This window comes from Ambystoma mexicanum, chromosome 2p, assembly GCF_040938575.1.
Source record: "Ambystoma mexicanum isolate Mex_15411 chromosome 2p, UKY_AmexF1_1, whole genome shotgun sequence".
Classification (NCBI taxonomy): domain Eukaryota; kingdom Metazoa; phylum Chordata; class Amphibia; order Caudata; family Ambystomatidae; genus Ambystoma; species Ambystoma mexicanum.
The window spans coordinates 1,159,514,559-1,159,537,254 of NC_090923.1; the positions used below are offsets into that span (position 1 = coordinate 1,159,514,559).

General features: G+C 49.6%; 1 protein-coding gene across 8 annotated transcripts in view; it reads left to right on the plus strand.

Moving 5' to 3' along the window:
- IKBKG (inhibitor of nuclear factor kappa B kinase regulatory subunit gamma) overlaps positions 1 to 22,696 on the plus strand; it is a 1,113,418-nt gene that overhangs the window by 470,506 nt on the left and 620,216 nt on the right. For all 8 annotated transcript variants that reach the window (XM_069645292.1, XM_069645287.1, XM_069645293.1 and 5 more), the window contains one exon: positions 2,821 to 2,885. In XM_069645292.1, the coding sequence (XP_069501393.1) occupies positions 2,821 to 2,885 (65 nt within the window). The remainder of the gene's footprint in view (positions 1 to 2,820; positions 2,886 to 22,696) is intronic.

The window sequence follows — 22,696 nt, forward strand, 5'->3', positions numbered from 1 at the left end:
TCAGATCCCATAATGCTGAACATTGGTAGCAGGGATGTTCCCCGCTCCCCATGTTTAGCATTGAGCTTCAGAGGGAGGCGGGGGACAGTAAAGAAAAAACAGAAAGGGGATCCTGCGGTGCCAGGTCCAACCCACTAACGCTGCAGGGACACAGGAGAGTCAGCGGCACAATTCTGTGTATGCCGCCGAAAAGTAGAGTGCGATGGCAAAGGTATGCAGGATGTCGACGACCGTGATGTATGTGATCAGTGCGCAGCGGAATTTTGCGATTTAATATTTTCGGATTTGAAATTTCCCACTTTGCCGTAATCACGTAGATCCGGATGAGAAAATATCATTAACATCGAGATATATACATTATTACATATACTACAATTTTATATTTATATTTCAATATTTACACAACCATGTGTATTCTCAAACAGGAAGAGGAACCCTGAACCCTACATTTGCACTTTATTTTGATCAGTGTCTTATAAATAAAGGTGTTTGTGACATCTCACATGTAGTTGGTGGCTTACAACTGAGCCTTTAACCCACATACACAATATCAAAATATATATCATATATCACCATTCAGCCCAAACATATCGAGATATAACTTTTGGTCCATATCCAGCCCTAATGTAAGTTGCTGAATGCATATTGGCGGCTCCAGTTGTTACGGTTCAAGTTCAATCTGTTACCAACGGGTGAAATTATAACTGTCTGCTTGAAACTTGAAAGAAGACACATTTAAATGTAAGTATTGTGAGAGCAGTATTGGAGAATCTATAACATAATTTTACAGTGTCCGGTCCTTATTAAACTGAGGATTGTGGTATTTGGAAAGTTTGTTCATAATATAGGTTGGCTGTCTATAATAGAATGTTGCAACAGCTAATGGCAGGCCACAAACTATCCTTGTCATTACCTGTGATTAAATATCTGCATCATGTTAATTTGATCAATTTAAGATGGCGAATGTGTGAATAAGCTTGTCTATTTTTAGACCATATACTATTGTAAATGATTAATTCTCAGACATAATAGTTAATGCTAGAGAAATGTGTATTAATGTAAACATGTTTGTATAATGATATTAGAATGTTTTATTTTTCATTCTTTATTTTTGTACTTGTGTACTTAGTTTATCGATATCACAGTAAAATTTTTTAAAATGGAAGCATACACTAGCACTACTCTTGCAACTCCAAAGATGGAAAACCTAAACAGAAATGTGTACAGAGAAGGGATTTCCCTCCTCTGATGTTAAAGCTGATCTTGTACAGAGAATGGTGGATTATCAAGAGTCGAGGAGATCTACTTTACCTGTGACTAGTGAGTCAGTCAATGCTGGGGCAGGGCCTGGAAGTAGCAATGGTATTGTTTTAACAAATTCTACTGAGAACACAAGTGAGGAAGAAGAGAGGGGATCTCAAGCCTCTATTTCCACATCTTAGGCTTTGGGTTTTATTTTTATTTTAAAAAGAAGAGCTGAGAATTAGAGAAAGTTGGAATTTGATAGTTGAGAAAGAGAAGGACAGAGCATTCCACCTAGAGTCGGTTAGAACTCAAGGGTCTCCAAATCTCATCCAGAGGGTCTTGAAGTGGTTCTGGGTCCTCCTCTCATCCCAGATTTCCCAAGGATATGTTGAATGTGTACGTTGAAAATAATGACATTATAGGTTGGTTAACTGCTTAACTGTCTGATAAAATTGCATGGGTGCTCAGCAGACAACCCCAGACTGGCTGCAGTGCCATTATGGAGCTGTCACTGTCACTCACTCCTGAGACTAAGCCTTGACTGCTCTTTCACGTACCTTGATTGGGTTTTGGCTAAACGCTCGAGACTCCCCTTTCATAAGTAGGGTGGCCCCCTAAAATCTTCCCACAAAGGTTGATTTGTAGAAATCCATCTTAACAGTGACCTCCGTATCGGTTTGCGGAGGTCCATCACCAGGTTCAGAGTCATAAACTGGAGACACCAGGGAATTGAACTGCGATGCGGCTCAGCTGAATAATCTGCTGCTCGGGAAAAACAGACTGTTGAGTCTCTGAAATGCTTGCCCGTGCTGCCTCAGAGAATCACTCAATTACTGGCAAAAGGCGCAAGGGAGGCGGAGACAGAATAAAGTCCCAGCACGTATGCCACCCTCTGGGAACTCTGGAAAATGTAGTTCCCCGAACGCGCCAAGGGCATCCCCAAGGACTCCTAGTCTCTGGGGTATGGGAAAACCCACACCCCTCTCTCTCGCTCTTTTCTTGGAACGTTAGGTGAGGGTTCCAAGTGGAAATTACCAGTGCTACAGGAGTCCATACAGATGTAATATTGTTCAAAGCTGAGTCGTATTTCTGTCTTCAAGGAGTGCTGACTGGGTAGAAACATTGATGTACATTTTTACACCCTAATATTGTTCAAAGCTGAGTCGCATTTCCGTCTTCAAGGAGTGCTGACTGGGTAGAAACATTGATGTACATTTTTACACCCCATATGTTATTCAGCTTGTTCGTTAAGGTTTGCATTTCCATATGTAACTAACATGCTTGCTTCTTCTCGTTCCTCCTTTTGTTTGTCTTTCACACTTAATCAGTACTATGTCTTATGACTCTGGACAGGGCTGAGAAGGTCAGAACCAATTATCCCCCTTCTAAAGCATATTTCCAGAGGATTGTGGTTCACAGAGGGTTTTTTGTGCAGCACATTGTATTGTATTGTATTGTTTATTGTTTTGCACGTCTCCTGCACTGCATTCCTATGACGTGTACCTCAGCCTTTCATGTCTGTACATTCACTTCATTTTCAGTCTTGATCTGTAATCATTTTGCTTTCATCCACAGCTAGAGAAGGGTATTGTGGAAGAGAAAGCACTGGAAAGAGAGACACTGCAGGGTGCAGGGGACAGGTGAGCCTCACCATTCACACTGCATAGACTAATTACTGACTGCTGTTTCTCCTCCAGGCCTCTCCTTGCCCATGTCACCTCTTTGTCAAGGGAGTCCCCTCACCCATGGCACCACCTTCTTGCGATCTGCATCTCACCCATGATGCTGCCTCCTTCTGACCCACACCTTGTCCATTTTATCATCTCCCTTAGTCTGCACCTCATCCCTGTAATATCCTCATCCAGACCCACCCCAGCTACAAAGAGGTATTATTCAGGAAGAGATGCAATTATTTTCACTGCACATACTCTACAGTCCCAACCTTTTCTCAGAAACTTTTCAAAGCCCTGAAAGAACTGCAATTGCCTTCTTCTCTTGCATTCTCCATTCAGTTTTAGCAAATGCTTTGTGAAAATCTGGCATTTTTCTCTGACAGAATCTCAAAATGCTGGTGTTCCTGGAAGACTCTAGTGCCACGGTTCCCCCTTGATTTAACAGACCTGATAGCATCTCCTGCATTGTTTCATCAAAGATTTTCAACTTCTACTTCTAATGGCCAAAATATAGGTAACTGGGTACCCCCAAGAATCATGCTCTTCGTGTATTTCGATAGAGGCAATCCTCGGGGCGGCCAAAAGATGTTTGTGACATCATTAATCCATCTTTCCCCTCTGGTTTAATACTAGGCAGTCTTAAAAGAGCTGTGGTCATGCCATTATTGAAAAAACCTTCTTTAGATCTTACTAATCTGCTCAGTTTATCGTGTTTCTCGGCTACCCTATTCCAGCAAACATATGGAAGCTATAGTTATGACAGAGCTACAAGATTTCATTAAAAGCACACAACAATTTTCAAGGAGGCTTTAGACCCAAGCTTAGTACGGAGATGGTAGTGGTCGCCACACCTAATGACCTGCGTATGGTGGTAAATGGAGGCAGTGTTCGAGCTCTGATCATGTTCGATCTTTACCCAGCCTTCAACACCATTGATCGCCCCATCCTCTTAGACCACCTTGTTTGTTATGTCCTCAGAGATTTGGTTTTAGGCAGTTCTTTTTAATTTACTACCTATCTACTGGTGTAGGACTTATAGAAGCCAACCCCGGGCAACAAAGTTGTCTCAACCAAAGTTTATCTTTACCTCTCTCTTAAGCCATGAAGGCTGAGCTAAGGAGAGAGTGGCACAGGTACTGTAATTTATTTACACAATCACACTAACGCAGAAATGATACTATACATATATGTAAGACATTTTGGCAACCTACTATGGGTTGCTCACTACTTTAGTATTTCACACAGACTTCACACAAAACACTATACCTGCTAAAGTATGGTAATGTTATAAGAATTAACGAAGCACACAGTTACGCTAACTTCAGAAATCCAATCACTATGTACTAAGAATCTAAGGAAGTATTTTTGGATGCCCCAGAAAGGTTCTTCCGATTCTCGGATGAGAGGCCACACAGGCAGTTCCAAACAAAGAAGGAAGCAAGTGTTAGACCCAAAGTAAAATTCAGAATATGACTTATGTGGCTTAAGTCAAAATGTAGTTGTTGTAGGAAAAAACTGCATTGCCTAAGGCCCACAAGCACTAGCCTGGCCACCATTGGACGTTTTCAGGTCCAAATAAGTACTAAGCTAAGCAAGACTCTGCGCCCAATGCAGAACCAGTGGAGAATAACGCAGTTTGAGAGACGAGGTCTTGGCCACTAGGGCCTGCACAAAGGTAGAAACACTGCAGTAGATGGGAAATATCTGGAATAGAATAGGAAATATGTGGGGAAGACTCGTCTCACTGTTGTGTTTGGTCGTTGGCTCATGGGTTTGAAGATGTCCACAGGCAGTCATATTCAAATTCCTCTGGAGACCTCATACTGCAGGTGAATCGCCGTGGATCGGCCCCAAAATGAAGCAGGGACCCTCACGGATGACGAGATGGATGCACAGACCACCAGGCAGGGTCATTGGGCCATCTGAAGTTTGACGGCAAGACTTCAGGCTCCTGCAGTCTCCTCATGTGGCAAAGGTCCAAACAGCAGGGCTGCAGAGTTGCGGTAGAGCACTGGGATGCCCACAAAAGCTCCAGCCTGCAGGCTGTATAGCTGTCATTGAAGCAGAGCAAAGCCGAGACCGGGGAATGCAGGCAAATTGTAGATTTGCAAGCTCTTTTGCCCCGCAAATGGTGATGCAGATCAAACAGGGCAGCAAACTGGTTATGTGCACCAGTGAAAGAGGGGGGGGGGGGTTAAGATGAATTTCTAGAATCTAGCATGGTGGACAGATTTTAGGAGGCCACTCCTAGTTATAGTGAACTGAGAGGTTAGCCAACACCCAATCAAGGTAGCAATGGAGATCAATCAAGGCTATTCTCAGGCAAGTGTGTGTGAGGTCAGGGGTGCTCCTTCTGCCCACATAGTGAAGCACACAATAATTCAATGTAGACAGCAATGTTTAAAAATATAGTATTTATTCTAGGCCTTAAGCACACAGAAAAAAAAACCCCGCAGAAAACAACTGTAATACTCCGCAGCTTCCACTAGATGAAGGCCTATGCACAGCATGTCAATCTAAGCAGATACAAGCATCAGCAATACGATTACGGTGAGTAATGTATCCCATACAGTCACCATAGGTTCTTAAAATGCAAGTGATGCAGTAAAGATGGAAGCAAGTCACAAGTGATATTCAGCAGTCCAACTCCTAAGGAGAGTGGGGCGTTATGCCCAAAAGTTACAGGAAAGATAATGCTTCCCTGCAGAATCTATCTGTAGCAGGTAAGTTACTTGTTTTGGTGATAGTTCAGAAGAAGAGATGCAACAATGTGTCCTTATCTATCAGATTGCACTACTAGGTTCAACAACCTAAAAGCAGTGGAATGGAAGGTTACAAAGAGACCTGTTCTCAATGTTATCCTATGGAGGACAGGGGGAGACAAATGCTTTGCTTTTACTTACCCACCTGACTCCCATTTTCCCAGATGACTAGATAGGTCAAATGGGGAAACGCTGGAGGTTGGATTTCCTGCTGTTGGTTCTGGTGGGAGGTGCCCAGGAGCTGCGGGTGCAAGGATTCTTCAAGTTGGGTCCAGGAGCAGAGTGCAATGCTTGGCGATGGAGAAAATGTAGGCTGCACCAATGCAGCCTTCCTCAGGACACTTCACAGGATGGGGGAAGGCGAGTTACTACGGCCACTGCACACAGACAACGGCAGGCGTCCTTCCAGTCGCAGTTGTATAAGTCCTTCCAGGACAGGATCACTTGAGTCTGGGAGGCTGAAATTCAGCAGAAAGGCGACTTCTACCACAAGTTGGCGGCCACCAAAGTTCGGGTGCATATGCAAAACAGCAATGGTTCTATCGAGGTAGCCCAGGGGTGTGCTGGATAGTCCACCGGAGCGGTCCAGGGACACTACTGAGGCTCAAGACAGCTGGATCATCGAGAACATGTCGAGACTTGCTGGTCCCAACAGTCCAGGGGTTGTAGCACTGCACAGGCACTTTGCAGATTAGGTAGTCCAACAGGCCTTCACCTGGTCCGATGCAGGAAGGGATGCCAGGCTTGTTAGGTAGTCTTCTTCGGATCTTCAGTCGACTGCTCTTCTATGAGGGCTTCTTGGCTCCAACACTGATCTGAAGAAATGGCTGTAGTCCTCTTTTTATCCAGAATCCAGCCTGGAAGCAAGTCCAAGCCCACCAATGGTAAGGATCTGCAACATTCAAACAGCCAGTAGTTGTCCAATCAGGGACAACTATTGGATTCACTCATGCCCAACACCCAGACTTTCTGGGTCTTCAGATGTGGAGTAGGACCAGACAGTCCCACCCACTTCTTGGGCCATACACACACAAAGGCATCACTAGTCTGTGAAAGCTGCAGCTTTCCTGGGCAGATACATGACCTTAAATGGGATTTCCTGACCTGGCAAGGCCAAACAATATGACCAAAGAACAAGCAAAACTCCTGTGGCATGGCGTGGCCGTGTTAGGACACTAGCCATATGTGGCAAACGCAAATTTGTACACTCGAAATAACACAATAATGGTAACAATGTAATTGCTACCATCATCTTGTTTTTTGACAAGTATAAAAGTAACCAAAAATCCCAAGTGTAAAAAGCTAGGGTGATACAAAAGTATCCCCATTGCACTGAATTGTAAGATGCTGTGTGTGATGGTAAAAGGTTACACAAATGTAAAAGATAAAAAGAGAAATCTAGTTTCCCAGCACTGATAGTCTGAAGGACTGATCAGCTTCCCTATAACAAATGATCAGAAAGCAGGGGAAGAGAAGCTGAAGGTTTTACTTCCCCTCAGAAAAGTCAGAATAGATTAAAAAACAAAGTCAAAAGATAGGGGGTCCATAGAAACTATGGAGGGAAAGTTGCCAAAAGGAGTGTCTTGCAAAGGTCTTCTCTGTCGAGCAGAAGATGGAGATCTAAAATTCAGTGGTGTTGGTTGAGCCAGTGCTGGCCCCTGTAGTAGCCCTCATGTGTCCCTCCATCTTCGTCTCTTCAGGGTGCTGTGGATTATTTTTTTTTCTTTAACCTCTAAGTTTAAAAAAAAAATGTTTTAAACTTTTTATGACAACATCAACAAACGGGGAGGAAAAACCACTCGGCTCCCCAACTCCCCCCCTCCTGCCCAAAACTACTTCACATAGGCATAAGTAATCAACAACCATGACAACCTTCCTAATCAAGTACGTTGACATCACATAATGTTATTCATACACCAAAGGCATGACAATACCCTGCATTTACCATTAAATTCCCCGCTCGTAAAATTAAATTCTCTAGCCCAGAGTGGATTATGGGGACTGGGGCTCCCGCTCAGACACATATTGCCTAAAGGGGGACCAGTAATCCAGTGGGCGACTGGAGGCCGGTAGCGTCTCCGCATATCTGGATTCCCTTTGTTCCCATAGTTTCATATTGTCAAGCCATTTTGCAAACGTGGCAGCGGCAGGTCTAGCCCATGTTCTTGCCACCAGGGTCCTGGCCACCACCGAGGTCTTACCCAGCAATTTCCTCTCAGTACGGGTTCCTGCATCAATTAGGTCCAGTAACCAAAGTTCAGACATGTAGGACCTTGCAGTTATCGACATTCCAACCATTACGCTTTTGATTGGAACTCCATAATGTTCGGACAACGGAGCACAGCCACGCAACGTGGTAAAAGTCAGCCGGTTCTGTGCCGCACCTCTTTCAGGCAGGCGATCTCTCTGGGTAGTATCTATACAGGGTGTACGGTGAGTAATAAGTCTGATACACAAACTTATAATGAATCATTCTATATCTGCAGTTGATGGATTTATGGCGTTTTTGTATACAAATAAGTTTCCATTGAGCCTCACTTAACGTCTTCCCCAGCGTCAATTCCCATTTGGTTTTGTACCTATGAATCACCGCCCCTCTCCCACTTCTAATCAGTTTATAGGTGGTGGAGACCAATTTCCCACTTGTAACGGGGTTAGTTACATGATTTTGAGCAGGATGTGTGATGGGAGCTTGTGGGAAGTTGGGCCATTTGTTCCTGACGATGCTGCGAAGTCTGTAGTAATATAGCAATGTCACTGCGTTGTGTTGTCCCCTGTATCGCAGCTCCTCCCATGAAGCAAAACATCCATTTTACACTAGATCCCCGAGGGTCTGGACTCCTAACTCTCAGAACCGTTCCCCAAACTACCTTTCATGCGTAAGAGGGGTCCCGATTATGTTATACAGTGGGAAATAGGGTACATAACTGGGGGATGCACCTACCAGGTGAGTCATCCAATCCCAGGTCGGACATGTTGTTGTTACCGGCTGATTCTCGCCCCGTGGAACTGTACCTCTATCCCCCAGAGCAGTATTGGCAGCTTTCGCTAGCCGGGTATGTGGAAAGCCACCAGCCGAGGAATTCCAATCCGCTATGTACTGTACCTGTGCCGCCAAATAGTATAAATACATATCTGGGTATTCCAGCCCACCCAGGTCATAGGGTCAGGTCAACACATCATATGCTATCCTGGGTTGCTTCCCAGCCCACACCAGTCTGGCCATCATTCTATTACGCTCACCTGGTTCCCACAGGGGCGTTGATCGGACCCGGACAGCTGCGGTCTCCACCAACGTGATGCGTAGTGAAGAGATGACAGTCTGGACTGGGCCGCCTAATCTTGTCTGCTGGACTCGTAGAAGTATTCTCCTGCAAGTGGAGAAAGGGATTTAGCCACCCGTGGACTTTAGTGATGGCCCCCCCAACTGTTCTCGTTCTCCCCACTAATCACCTCCGATATCACCTCTTGGTAACCTCACCTTATGTTTTTAAATGATGAGCTCTCCATCCTGCATGGCATGCAGGGGCGGGTAGATACCAGTTACTTCACTGGTTTGAAGGTACTGGAGGAGTTCCGGAGGAATATTGACTCCAGTGTCTATAAAGTTCAAAGAGTTCAATATGTCCGATGTTCACTCTTGTTCCATTCCCTCGTTAGGTTGCAGCTCGGTCCAAAAGAATATTGCCTGGAGGCAGCTGATGGCGTTCAGGTAAGAGTCTGTATTACCAAACACTGTCCGGTAAAAGTTGCATGAGTTTAACTTGCTGTTTTCTCTCCCTTTATAGGTTTCGGCATAGAAAGATGCAGCAAATTAAAGGATAATACCTCCAGTGGTAAAGTAGGGAAGCCTATGGTGGCAAAGAGCTTGTCTTTGTCGGTTTTCTCGGCTCACCTTGTTATTCCTTTTGTTTTCCCCCCAGGTGCTGGGTTTCGACAAAGAAAATGATGGAGGCAGCGCTGAGTTGAAAGATGCGGTGGACTGGTGAGTATAACGCGGCGCTGCTGCTGGCGAAGTGACGCATGCTGAAATAATGTCCTTTCCAGCCTCGGAGATGTGCTGGGTCCGGAATCAGGTAAGGAATTAAATAATATCCGTGATCTAACCTCTTCTCCTTTTTTTTCCTTTTGTCTAGGAGCTCCGGATTCGAGGCGGGCGTGGCAGAAGACTATATGCTGACTTGCAGACACGGTGAGCGTTACGCTGCTGGATGCAGAATAACACGAAGCATGAGCTGCTGTTCGGGCGTGGTTTAAATAGCCTGCAAAGTAGTCCCAGGTAAGAAGTTCCCCAGAACCACACCCGAATAAAAAATAGTCCCTGTAATAAAATAGTCCCATCCAGGCCTCACGTTGGCTTGGACTCATTTGCAGCATGGTCTGCATAAGGTAAGTAAAGTCTATGACCCTGGCGCCTATGGCGCCAGGACTGATTTCTATGATGAGCCTCGCTCCTAAGGCGCCAGGACTGAATTCAAACAGCCCCCATCCGGGGCTGTTGGGGTTTTAATGAGTATCTGGATGCCTGCTCCCGGGGCTGATGGTCTCGATCCGGATGCATGGGGGGTAGGCATCATGACACATTCTCCGTATGCGGTTCCAGTAGCTAGCCAGGGGCCACACCGGTACATTGCTATAAATATACAGGAGTGGTGGGAAGTATTACCATTTTGGCAAGGGCTGTTCGAGCCGCCTGCGAGATGGGGAGCTGTATCCATGTTTCCACTTTTTGTTCTATCGCCTCCAGTGTGGCCATATAGTTGTCCCTGTATAGCCATCCCTTTCTGTGGAGACTATGATGCCCAGGTACCGTATCCCCTGTGGACAACAGCGGAATTTGTCACCCACATCCGCTTGCTGCACGCCAGGGGACAGGGGGAGTACTTTGGGTTTTTCCCAATTGATCCTAAGACCCGAATACTCCCCGAATCAAATCACCTCCTGCGTCAATGGGATCAGGTTTTCACGTGGGTACTTAACATACAGAAGTATGTCATCAGAATACAGAGATATGATGGATAGATGCAAACGGATCCCACGCTCCGCATGAAGCTCACGAATATGGCAGGCCAGCGGCTCCATCGCAACCGCGAATAGGACTGGGGAGAAGGGGCAGCCCTGATGGGTGCCTCGAGTGGGATGGATATACGATGAGGTCAAGCCGTTCGTGTCTATCGCCACTCGTGGGGCGGTGTAGAGCAGTTTAACCCAGCTGATGTAGCTGAGCCCAAATCCTGAGCGACACAGGACAGCCACGGAAACACCCTTCAGCATTGAATAAGAGGCCATAACATAATCTATCCTTGATGCGCTCCCGTGTACCCCAGAGAAATATGTGTATTCCCTGTCCTCAGGATGTTTGCATCGCCATACATCAACCAGCTCATGAAATTGGGATATGGAGGACCATGCTTTGGCTGCCTGCGGTAAAGTTAGTTGCAATGTTGTGTATTGGTCAAGGTCCAATGTGAGAGCAAGGTTAAAGTCACTAGCCCACAGTGTTTCGTATCCCGGAAACTTGCGCATGTGCCTAGCACATTGATGGAAAAAGTCGGGCGAGTCAGTGTTTGGAGCATACATGTTTATTAAAAGGAGTTTAGTACCAAGCACCTCACCAGCTAGCATTAAGAAACGCCCTTCCTCATCCTTGATCTGCTCGTGGTGCCTGAATTGCAGTGTATTATGTATATAAATGGCCTCCCCCCTAGAGTGCGATGTATAAGAGGAGTCATATCTATGGATACCCCACCCCGGTAGTCTGGGAAGATGAGTGCCACAGGTCAAATGTGTTTCCTGAAGAGACAGAACGGTTGCCCCGTGATTCTTACCATAATTCGCTATTAAGCGGGACTTCTTCTGAGTAAGCCCCCTAATATTCCACAACAGGATGGTCAAAGTCGTCCGGGTGCACCTCTCTGGTGACTGGTTACTCACGTCCCCATTGGGATCTTGACAAGTACCATTGTAATGAGGGTGATGTGAGCATGCAATGTGATATCTCCTGTAACTATGTCGGATATACTCTTGTTACCCATGCGAGATTTCAATTGCCTATGCAAACCCCAGACACTTGGAACAAACAAACTTACCCACCAACAGGTTAGAAACTCCCATTGCCCCCTCCCACGCCAGTAACCAGAACCAACCGGCACCCCCCACCCTCCCTCCTATTACCAACCCCATGTTCAAACCAGATCAGCCGGCAAGATTGTGGGTATTGGAGCGCTTGGGGCGGCCCGCACGCTCCACAATGGTGACTGCTACTGTTGAGCTACCACTGAGACCTACTCCACTTGTTTCGGGGTTTAATGAGGTCAGAGTCATGCAAACATTTCAAGGCTCCACATTGTGTTGTAACCAGTCAAGGGTGGTGAGGGGAGCGACCCGGTGAACCACCTGGGTCTGGCACATTCGAGGCGAATCGCTCTGCAGCTTTCGGTGATGTGAAAAAAACTGTTGATCCATTATGTTGCACCCGTAGCTTGGCAGAAAACAGCATAGCATATTTAAGAACTTTTTTGCATAATGCTATTTTTGCGGCCAGAAATTACTTCCGCTGGTCCTGTACACCTGGGCTGAATTCGAGAAACAGCCGGATCGTGTAGGGGCCCCATCGCAGCTCCCCCTTCTCCCTTGCTGTACAAAGAATTAGGTCCCGGTCTCTGTAGTTGAATATTCTATCAATAATTGGACGCTCGGGGGGGGGGGGGCCCGGCGGGGCGGTGGGCAGCCAGGGATCGATGGGCCCTCTCAACCATGAACATTGCCGTAAAGGGAGGATTATCTAACACTTCCAATAGTAGATTTTCAACAAATTTTTCCATATTTTCGATGGGTGTCAATTCCGGCACACCTAGTATCTTCTTCACTGTGCGTTGCAAATCCACCATTTCCTTCTGAAGAGTGGCCACTTTGTCCTCCCCCTCCCCGATCCTCTGCTCAGCCTCAGTCATGCAACCACACAGTTTCTCAATTTGCACCACTGGCACATCAACTTTACACGTTAGGGCATCAATCCTTGCCCCCAAAGTGTCTGTGCTACTCTTTAAGGCAAGCAATGTCTGGTTCAGGGCAGCGACATCCAACTGGGCCTGAGGAGAGGTGGGCGCGCCGGCCGGCGGCATATGGGCCTGATCCTGGCAGGCAAACTGGTCCATCTTTGCTTGCTTCCGGGGATTCCCTATACTCGTGCCTATTCTTGCACAATGCGTTGCCACCGTAGTGCCCGTACATTTCAAATAAGAAATTAAGGCACTCACCCCAGCCACGGGAGGAGCCACCACACGTGTCCTGCAGAAATCCGGTGTGAAAGGCGATGAGGTCAGCCAAGGCCTAATGCCCAGAGAATCCCAGGAGATGTATGCTCCTATGCGCAAATAGCAACCAGAGGGGAAATGGGACCCCTCGTGTAGGTCCACTTATCAGCTATCCGTAGCAACCCGGCCTTGCAGTTGGTTCCCTTCAGCAGCGCTAGTGAATGTAATCCAAGTCCGCCACCCCAAGCGGTAAGGTGTGCAGGAGCACCAGCGAGTTAAGCCACTACCATTAACATGCCGCCAGCGGCCCCCACCAGCCAACTGCCCGATGAAGGTACAAGTGGACTCACCTAGTGCCCAAAGGTGACCCAGGCCTCCATCCAGTGATTATACTTATTTGGCCTGTTGCCCCCCTGGGGCACCACACTGGCAACATGAGCTTGCCCAATCCCTGCCTGCAGCACACACCAAAATCCAACTTCAGCCCAGCTCCCAAGCTACCTGTGTCTGGTGGAGATCCTCCTGCCGGCTACAGCACTCCAGGCAAGCCCAGGCTCAGGAGCAGGGTACTTCTGATAGGACCGCCGTGGAGCGCCCCCACCCAACCCTCCAACACACCTTGGTGCGGGCCCGCAGTCACTCGCGTTCAGGCCCGCCGCTACTGAAATCAGCGCCCCGATCCGCCGCCGCAGGCAGTGCCCTCCAGGCGAGTGCAGGATCACCGGCTCGACTTCTTCATCCGCGACGGATGGTCACTCCTCATAGAGGGGCCAGAAGGGGGTGGAACCGCACCACCCCGCCAACGGCTCCGGGGCCGCTCACGGCTCCATGCCGCCGGCATAGGCAGAGGAAGCCCAACGTCTCCAAGCAGCGGCCCTTCCACGCAGCCTCCGTGATTCACTCCGGTACGCGGCCGCACACGGGCAGCCAGGCACTTTGCCACGCCACAGGCTCCTCGGGTCCTCACTTCCCCCGCTGTCAGGTAGGAACCTATAGCCCTGCACCGGGTCCGGAGCGCCTTGGCGCCAACACGGTCTCTCCTCCCCCACCTCGCTCTCCGGTTCGAAGAGGCAGCGGCCACACGGCGCTTGTTCCTCGCTCACCACGGTACCAAGGCAACAGTGAGGCAGCTCAATAGACGCCCACAGTTCTCACGGACCCCAATGGTTATTTGTGTAGGTCAGGCTGTTTCCCAGGGTACAGGATATTTGCCAGGATCTCTACACAGTCGCCAGAGCTTCTCAGGCTTCGGCCATCTTGCTAGCCGCGCAACAGCACCCCCCACCTCTTTATTTAACTTTTAAGGAAATATTAAATAACAACAAAGTTATATTTCTCCAGCATGGGGTCTGGCATGGATTCACATGCTCATGAATATTCCCCGTCGTCAGGCTGGGAATCCTCGGTAAAGAAAAATCAGTATCAGTTTCATTTCTGATCTGTCTTTCGTAGTAGTAACCAATCACTGATCTCTGCGTCATACTGACCACAGCCAATGACTGCCATCTCCCTAAACCCCGCCTCTGGCAGCCATATTCAGATTTTAACCGCACGTTCAAGTGTTGGGATCCTCGTGCTATTGCTCTTGAGCTTTAGTGCTTTTTTCGCGCTTTTCTTAGGAAAATTTTCTCTTTTTCGGTCAAAAGAGCCTCAAGCTCCACCGTTTCTTTATCCGATCAACGGGGACCCGTGTCGGATTCTTCTACGCCCCTCAAGGGTGAAGATTTCGTCGAGCCACGCTTTTGGAGGACTCCAGAAGTTTCTCAGGCCCATCTCGATCATGGCCCAGGAGAAGGGAAGCTCGACGCCTGGAAAGCTGTTGAGGGTCTGCCCTGGATGCCAGCTTCAGAATGTCTTTAAGGAGGACGAACACTCCCTTTGCCTCTACTGCCTGCATGAGGACAAGACGCACGTGGAGAAGGAGTGTGCGTTTTGCGGCAATATGTCGGAGCGGACCGTGAAGGACCGCCATCTGCGTCTCGCCAACTGGCTGGAAGAGAAGAGCCCGTCAGGCGAGAAGAAGAAGTCCGAGCGGTCTTCTAAGACCTTTGAGGGCACCCCAGCGACTGGGGTCCAACAGAAGGCCAAGCACCGCGAGTCCACTGGCACCGGGAGCGCCGAACGCTCGGGCTCTACGGGCGCCAGGCAGGGCGCATCCTCCCCGGCGCCATCAACCACGAGCCAACACTCTGGCTCGGGTAAGAGGAAGGCCGAGCACCCGGCGAAGCTCCTGGAGAGACCCCGGTCGTGCTCGAAGGCCCCATCGGAGGGGGAGCGAGATGGTGACCCTCCCCCCAAGGAGAAGGCGGTGAGCGCACCTAAGGTGGTGAAAGCCTTGATCCATCCGGCCAAGGCCTCTATCGAGACAGTCGCAGCGGTCCTGGCTCAGCCTGTGGAGGCTACACCAGTGGTGGCGACCTCGGGGCCCAGAATCTCCCTGCCACCGCGGAGGGAGTCCTTTCATGCCCATCGACAGGACCCCCGTGAAACCTCCGACTGAGAAGAAAAAGGGGGGGCAGGAGGTCGTCGTGGATTCGGCCTCAACCTCTGAGGAGGAACTGATCGAAGTCTTAGTCCACGGCGCTGGCGTGGAAGAAGACCATCCGGTCGGGAGGGATCCCGATGTAGGAGACGACGAGAACGTCGAGGGTGCCGACAGGGCTCCTGACCGCCCATCGGAACCCCCTCAACCAGTGCCGCAAGACAACTCGGTGGCCATTTTGTTGGCTATACAGTCCTTATGCTCGGAGATAAGGACGAGACTGCTGTTACCACCAACGGAGGAACCGCTCCCGACGGGGGACCCGGAGCCAGGCCCTCTGGGAGCCCTCCCCTTAAGAGAAGAAGGATTCATCCGCCACCTCCTTTTCAACCATCGCGCCCTGCTCAACCCTCCTCCCCGTCCACGACACGTGGGGATGATACGGGGACTGACACGGCCGCGACAGGTACAGACGATGAGGTTTATGACGAGGATCTCCCGTCGTCACCTCCCGCCCGGGCTTCCCCACCCGACGAGATTGGACCGTTTCACGCCATGATCACCAGGGCATCTGAGCTTTTCCAGCTCTGCCCGGAAGAGAAGAAGGAAGGTTTCCTTTATCAACGGCGCAAGGCCAAGAGGAAGACGGTCCTCGCTGTACCTCTACTAGACGATATCTGGGATGAGGGTCTCTCCCTCCTCAAGAACCCATCCACAACGCCGGCGAGAAGGGATCGGTACGAGAAGAAGTACCGGGTCCCGGACGCGGCCCCCTTGTGCCTTTGGGCACAGCCGACCCCGGACTCGGTCGTCTCCGCGGAGGCCAGGAAGAAAGCGGGGGGGCTCGGCCTCTACGTCAACCTCCCCGCCGGACGGCGAGGGAAAGAAATTGGACACGATGGGACGCAGAGTCATCTCATCGGCAGCGACGATGATCAAGGCTGCCAACGCCTTGGCTATCGTAGCCCGCTACGACAGGGAGTTGTGGTACAAACTCGCCCCCCTGCTGGGCTTCCTACCAGACGACAAGAGGGCGGAGGCCCTAGAGATCTTGCAGGAAGGAGAAGTGGCGTCGGAACATGCCATTACGATAGCGACGGACATCGCTGACACTGGATTTCGCCAGTTGGGCAACAGCGTGTGCCTTAGGCGGCGTGGATGGCTCAAGGCTACTGACTTCCGTCCGGACGTGCAGACCAGAGTCTTGGACATGCCGTTCGACTGGAACAACCTGTTTGGGAAAACAGTGGACGATTCCCTACAAGCCATCAAGGTGGACACGGAGACGGCCCGGGCTCTTGGTGTTCTCCAGCAACGGTGGCCGCCCTTTCGGAGCGGCGGAGGCAAACAGGGTGCCTCCAAAGGTTCCAGCGGCGGATTTTCCACCTATCGTCAAGCGGCCCGTTCGTCGTCACAGGAAGCCTACAGGGGGCGAGGCAAGTCAGACATACCCCGCCGTCGTCGCCAAGGAGGACAAGGCGGCAAAGCCTCGTCGAAGCAGGACTGAACCGGCCGTGGGGTCGGGCCCCCACCGAAGCACCCCGGTGGGAGGCCGGCTGGCGAGCTTCATCAGCGTGTGGGAGTCCATCTTCACTGACCGTTGGGTGCTGGACGCCCTGGCCCAGGGTCACGCGCTCGAGTTTCTAAAGAGGTGCCCGCGCGTCCCCCCTGTGGCCAGGAAGGAACATCACGTCCCTCAACTTCTCTTGGAGGTAAAGGCGATGCTCAAGAAGGGCGCCATTGAGCTCGTCCCAAAGAGGCTTCGGGGCTCCGGAGTTTACTCAAGATACTTCCTCGTGAAGAAGAAGACGGGAGGATGGCGTCCCATCCTGGACCTACGACGACTGAACAAATTCATCAAGGCATAGAAGTTCCGGATGGTCACCCTCCAACACGTCCTGGGTCAACTGGAGGAGGGCGATTTCCTGTTGTCGTTGGATTTGGAGGATGCCTACTTCCATATCCCCATCCTAAAGGGACACCGAAAGTTTCTCAGATTCGTGGTCCAAGGGCGTCACTACCAGTTCAGAGCCCTTCCCTTCGGATTGAGGTCGGCACCCAGGGTGTTCACCAAGTGCCTCGCACCGGTGGCGGCGCAGCTGCGCCGAGAGGGGATCCACGTCTACCCCTACCTGGACGACTGGCTCATCCGAGCAAAGACGAAGGAGCTCGCCGCGCAGCACATGGCAAGGACCGTCCAACTACTCACGGACCTGGGATTCTCCATAAACTACGCCAAGTCCCACCTGGTGCCCGCACAAGACGCACTGTTTCTGGGAGCGAAGCTCGACACAGTGTCGCTTCTGGCCTCTCCGTCGGAGGAAAGGACGAGGGCCATCTTGGGCAAGGTGCAGCGGATGCTGGTTGCGGACGCGGCCAGGGTGAGGTCCATCAAGTCCCTCCTCGAAATGATGTCTTCTTGCATTTATCTCATCCGCCTGTGCAGGCTTCGGATGCGCCCGTTGCAGGAGTTCCTGGTCGCGCGCTGGATCCAGACGAGGGGCGGCTTCGAGGACAGGATCACACTCGACGAGTGTTTCCGACGAGCGATCCGGTGGTGGGGCACCCGCGCGCATCTGACGGCGGGCATGGACTTCCAGACCCCGGGCCACCAGAAGACAGTGACCACGGATGCCTCCCTGGAAGGGTGGGGAGCGCACACCGAAAACCTGCACGCGAGGGGTCTTTGGCTGCCGGCGGAGAAGTCCCTCCATATCAACGTCCTGGATCTCCGTGCAGTGTTTTGGGCCCTCAGGTCCTTTCTTCCGTCCCTCAAGGGCAAGGTGGTGAGGATCTTCACCGACAACACCACCACCATGTTCTACATCAGGAAGCAGGGCGGTACCAGATCCCCAGCCCTGTCCAAGGAGGCACAGGATCTGTGGCATTGGGCCGTCGCCCAAGGGATGTTTCTGGTGCCTCTTCATCTGGCAGGAATAAAGAACACCATCGCCGACTCGCTCAGCAGAGAGCTGCGCTCGTGCCACGAGTGGGAACTACGACAGGATCTAGTGGACCGCCTCTTCCGACGGTGGGGCACACCCCAGATCGACCTGTTCGCGACGGCGACAAACTCCAAGTGCCGGAGGTTCGCCAGCAGGTTTCCCCAGCCGAGGAGCATGGGCGATGCTTTCCCATTCCCCTGGGAGGGCCTGTTCCTATATGCGTTCCCTCCATTGCCGCTGCTGATCCGGCTCATGAACCAGCTCAAGAGGTCACGGTGCAGGATGATCCTCGTCGCACCTGCGTGGCCGAGGCAGATATGGTTCCCGGACCTTCTGGACTTGTCAGCGTCCCCGTCAATCAAACTGCCAGTGGACGCGGATCTTCTCTCCAGGGAAGGAGGCGCCATCCTCCATCACGACCCAAAGTCGCTGAACTTGCAGGCCTGGCTCCTGCAGCGTTAGAGTTTGGAGGTTACGACATACCAGCCGACTGCAGAGAGGTTCTTGCAACGGCCAGGGCATCCTCCACTCTTAAATGCTACGGACACAAATGGAAGAGGTTCTCTGTCTGGTGCCACGCACAGAAGATTAACCCTCTACGGATTACGGCTCCTCAAGTACTGCCGTACCTGCTGACGCTGGCCAAGGCTGGACTGGCGCACGCTTCCATCAAGATTCATCTTGCTGCGACCTCCCGATACACCAGAACCACGGGACGGACGTCTTCGTGGTCTCATCGTCTGGTGAAAGAATTCATGAAGGCACTGTTCAGATCCTTCCCGCCGGTGTAGGCCCCGGCCCCGGCGTGGGAGCTCAACGTGGTGCTGACCAAGCTCATGGGACCTCCGTTCGAGCCTCTGCACTTGGCTCCGTTGAAGTTCTTGTCGTGGAAAACAGCGTTTCTTGTGGCCATCACCTCCGCACGACGGGTGGGAGAGATCCAGGCCCTTTCCTGCAAGCCTCCACACTTGACTTTTCACGACACGAGGGTAGTGCTCAGGACGCACCCCTCCTTCATGCCCAAGGTGCCGTCGGACTTCCACCTCAACAAACCCTTGGTGTGCCTGTTTTCTTCCCGTCGCCTTCGTCACCGGCTGAAAGGACTTTGCACTCGCTGGATGTGGCTTGAGCGCTGAAGTTCTACGTGGACTGCACGAAGAGTTTTCGGAAGACGTCACAACTTTTTGTGAACTTTGGATCTGTCAATCAGGGGAAGGCTCTCTCGAAGGCTTCCATTTCCAGATGGCTCTCCGGCTGTATCATGTACTGTCATCGGTTGGCAAACCGACTGCTGCCTGGCCGTCCGAGAGCCCATTCCACCAGAGCGATCGCAGCTACCACGGCGTTCCTATCTGGTGTGCCCTTGCTGGACATCTGCAGGGCTGCTACGTGGAGGTCGATGCACACCTTCACAAAATTCTACTGCGTTGATCGGGATTCCAGGGAGGAGTCCAGGGTCGGCCAAGCAGTGCTGCGCAACCTGTTCGCCTAAGGTGAGCCTGGTGAGGAGGTAAGAGATGCTTAATGTTGAGTTTTGTTGTAATGCTTAATGTTGAGCCTTTGCCACCTCCCGTGGTTGTGCATGTGTGTACTGCTATGTTTTCTTTTATTCATGAGCATGTGAATCCATACCAGACCCCATGCTGGAGAAGGAACAAGTTACTTACCTGTAACTGTTGTTCTCCATCATGGGTCTGGCATGGATTCACATGCGAACCCTCCCGCCTACCCCTCTGCGGCTCTTCACTTGGTCATACTGCCTCTTCACGTGCTACCAAATCTGAAGATGGCTGCCAGAGGCGGGGCTTAGGGAGATGGAAGTCATTGGCTGTGGTCAGTGTGACGCAGAGATCAGTGATTGGTTACTACTACGAAAAACGGATCAGGAACAAAACTGATACTGATTTTTCTTTACCGAGGATTCCCAGCCTGACGACGGGGAATATTCATGAGCATGTGAATCCATGCCAGACCCATGCTGGAGAACAACAGTTACAGGTAAGTAACTTGTTCCTTCAGGATAACAAATCATTTCATTGAGACAAAATAATGGATAGGTAATCAGTATGAAACTTATAATAAAATCAAAAACAGATTGCATAAACAATAAGAAGATTATCCACAGGATTTTTTAAATGTTAAACAGAACTTTGATACAATATTGTCAAAGATACCAATAATACACATACCAACACAAGACACACAACATAACACAACACTTACCCCCCTACCCCCTCAACCCTGCCCCCCTTCACCCACTATTAAGGAAATAAAACATAAACAACCAAACCCTCGCCAAATATTAAACATAAAATTCATTAAAAACACTCCATTGTTCATTATAAGCTTCATCTCTATGCAATTTGCCAAGTTTGTTCTTCTCAAAACGCGAAAGGAGTTGACATGTACTAGACATTCTTCAACGCATGGCTTTTTCCTTGTTTTCCAGACACGCAAAATGTGTCTAGCGGCCACCGGAAGAACTTTAGTGACCCAACACAACGTCACACAATCCAAATGTCGAACACAATTTGGAGATTTCAAAAGTACAGCCAAAGGTGTTCTTGGAAATGCAATATTCCACACCATGTCAACCCTATCTATAACATCATTCCAATAGCCATTCATCTTTGTGCAATCCCACAACATATGTAACATGGTGCCCCTTTCCTTCAAACAACCCCAACACTTATCACTATCACTCAGGTCAAATCTATACATTCTATCTGGAGTCCAATAAAGACGTCCTAAAATTCTCTGCTGAATGTAGCGTAAATTCAGGTCCACTTTCGCTTTTATTAGGACTCTCCATATGTTTTCCCATTCTTTCAAAGCCAAATCTACTCCTAACTCATTAGACCATGCAAGTCTCAAGTTATCCCAGGAATCGACTGAATGACTCTCCACCGGAAAGAGTTTCAAAAAGCTTGACACATGGGGAGCAGCCACAATAAAATCACATCTCTTGGGTCTTTGTATCAGAGGAGTGGTCATCATATTTCGTCTTTCAATTAACAATGTTCTTAACAAGTTATACCTTCTTGGTTCCCGCTTTTGTAGGCCATACTTCCTTTGTAGGTACTCAAAAGTTTGCATCCCCCACCATCATCACACCAAACATCTTCTAGCAACAATATGCCGCTGTTGATCCAACTCCTCCAACACAACATTCTATTATCAATTTGTAAGCCTGGATTCTGCCAGATGGAGGCCTCCCCGTACATGTACAACCCTTGTCCACTACTCAAAATCAATGAAGTGACAGCATCCTTTGAAGATAATACTGTTTGTAAATTCACAACTTGTTTGGGTACCCTACCAAAAGAACACAGACTTTTAAGGAGAAACGGTCTCATTTAGTATTTTTCAATCCGAGCCCAAAGTGGAGTCCCCAACACATTTCTTTTTTTTTTTTTACTTTTATAATAATTATCAAGAACGGGGTAACCAAACCCTCCATCATGGACACTTCGAACCATAAGATGCCTTGGTATTTTAGGGCTTTTCCCAATACCCCACAGAAAATTTTGAAAAACTCTATCTACTCGTCCCAAAACCTTCTTGGTGAATCTTCATGGAAGTTACTGAATGATGTATAAGACTTTAGGCAAAAGAACCATTTTGATGGCATTAATCTTAGCCCAAATAGATAATGAAAGCCTTTATGAATATCCCGCCAAAGAGTATCTATGATTCTATCCAGATTAAACCCAGCCATGCCTTTTAAGTCTCTAGTGAGATATACCCCTAAATATTTCACACATTCATTTTCCCATTTGCAGTTCCAGTCCATCAACTGGTTACGTACAAGGGTATTCCGTACTGGAAATACCACTGTTTTTTCCCAGTTTATTTTGTAACCTGAGAGTCTACCTACCTCAATCATATTTCTCAAAATAGTACCCCCCCTCATTATTTCCTGGCTCTACGTCCCTTCCTTTCATCCAGGAATCACTTTGGGGATTAGACCAGTTCTCAAATGACAGACGTTGCAACATTTAAACTTGGAGGTGGTTGCCCAATAATGGGCAGCTAGCCTTCCAGGATCTGCGAGGTTACGGCCATGCACTTGGAGGAATGTGGATTAGACCAGTCAGCACCCCTCCCCATTCCCTGCAAGCTACACAGACTGGCCACCTTTCACACATTTACTGAGGAAATCCCCTGAAGATGCATGAAGAGAAAGGAACTACCCCACATGGAATGGTGGGGAGAGATGGGCAACAAAGGGCCAGGACTTTAAACATGAGGAGTAGCCATTTTGTAGTATATGATCCTCCTAAATCCATGATAGCTGTTAAAAAGGCAACACGTGACCTTGCATTGGTAAAGA